Raw genomic sequence first — 1,617 nt, 5'->3', positions numbered from 1 at the left:
CTTGCAGCTCAACAACAGGCTCACCAAGAGAGCATGGCAGCTCAACAACAGGCTCACCAAGAGAGCATGGCAGCTCAACAACAGGTTTACCAAGAGAGCATGGCAGCTCAACAACAGGCTCAGGCAGTTCAACAACAGGCTCAGGCAGCTCAACAACAGGTTCACCAAGAGAGCCTTGCAGCTCACCGAGAGAGCATTGCAGCTCAACAACAAGTTCACCAAGAAAGCATGGCAGGCTGGGAACAGAGACACCAGCAGCAAATGGAGGCCATCGTGACACAGCTTCAGAGACAGCAGACCGAGGCTGGGAGTCAGGCCAGTAACATACCGACTTTTCGGGACAGAGAACTGGGATACCAACAAAGCCCAGCAGAGAATTTTCTGTTGTTGGAGGACTGCACAATATACTGTACAAATGAAGACTTTTTTCAGTGCAAAAGTAGTACAAAATGTTTTGAGAAGAAATACCGCTGTGATGGGGTGCCACAGTGTCCTGATGGATCTGATGAAAAAAAATGCTGGAGACCAACAGATCCCTCTGTTTGGTGTCTTTCAAAGACTTGCTGCGTTCCTCAGAATTGGATCTGTGATGGTAAACCAGACTGCATTGATGAGCCTGATGAACAAGGCTATCAACGTAAGGAATGTGGCAGTAACAAGTTCCAGTGTACTAATGGACAGTGTATTCCCTATACTATGCACTGCGATGGAGACAGTGATTGTGGTGACCATTCAGATGAACAAAACTGTACAGTCACTAAACACGTCCGCTGTCAAAGTGGGGAATTTAAATGTCCATCTGGTGAATGCTTGCTAATGGAATGGAAATGTGATGGTGCAAAAGACTGTAAAGACGGAAGTGATAAAAAGGACTGTAAATTGGAGAAGATCACTTGTGAAAATGAGCAGTGGGCTTGTGCTAGTGAAGATCAATGTATTCCGACGATGTGATGGTCGCACGGACTGCCATGATGGCAGTGATGAAGTTCACTGCAAACTGCAGATGTGCAAAAGTAACGAGTATCAGTGTAAAAATCTTAATTGTGTTCCAACTAAGGCTGCTTGCAATAGACAATCTGACTGTCTGGATTATCTTCGTCTTGATGACTTTTCAAGTCCCTATCAGGATGAAGAAGTTATCAGTAAAACCCTCATGCCGCGTACACACCATCACTTTATGTGATGAAAAAAAACGACACTTTCTGTGAAGTAAAAAATGACGTTTTTGAAACTTCAATTTTCAAAGACGAAGTTGCCTACACACCATCGTTTTCTCACAATGATCTTACAAAGTGAGGTTACGTTCCACCACGTTTTACCATTGAAGCTCGCTTCATAAGTAGCTTCTGGGCATGCGTGGATGAAAAAACGTCTTAGAAAACGACGTTTTTTGCTACACACGGTCAATTTCTGTGAAGTAAAAAGTGCACTTTTGAAAAACGACACATAAAATGAAAGCATGCTTCAATTTTTTTTGGTCGTTTTTTACAAGACATAAAACGACGTTTTCCCCCACACACGGTCAATTAAAGTGACGTTTTTAAAAACATCATTTTTTTTCATCACATAAAGTGATGGTGTGTACGCGGCATCACTCTTGCTCAGCTAAACAGTGAG

General features: G+C 43.2%; 1 protein-coding gene across 1 annotated transcript; it reads left to right on the top strand.

Moving 5' to 3' along the window:
- The first annotated feature begins 224 nt into the window (after nucleotides 1–224).
- Nucleotides 225–1,050, top strand: LOC120910344 (low-density lipoprotein receptor class A domain-containing protein 3-like). The gene is made up of 2 exons (XM_040322116.1): nucleotides 225–515; nucleotides 747–1,050. Exons 1-2 carry the CDS (start codon nucleotides 229–231, stop codon nucleotides 949–951), a joined length of 492 nt encoding a protein of 163 aa, XP_040178050.1. The 5' UTR covers nucleotides 225–228; the 3' UTR covers nucleotides 952–1,050.
- Nucleotides 1,051–1,617: the final 567 nt, after the last annotated feature.

Source organism: Rana temporaria, chromosome 8, assembly GCF_905171775.1.
Source record: "Rana temporaria chromosome 8, aRanTem1.1, whole genome shotgun sequence".
NCBI classification, from domain to species: Eukaryota; Metazoa; Chordata; class Amphibia; order Anura; family Ranidae; genus Rana; species Rana temporaria.
This window is presented reverse-complemented; position numbering and strand designations above follow the sequence as displayed.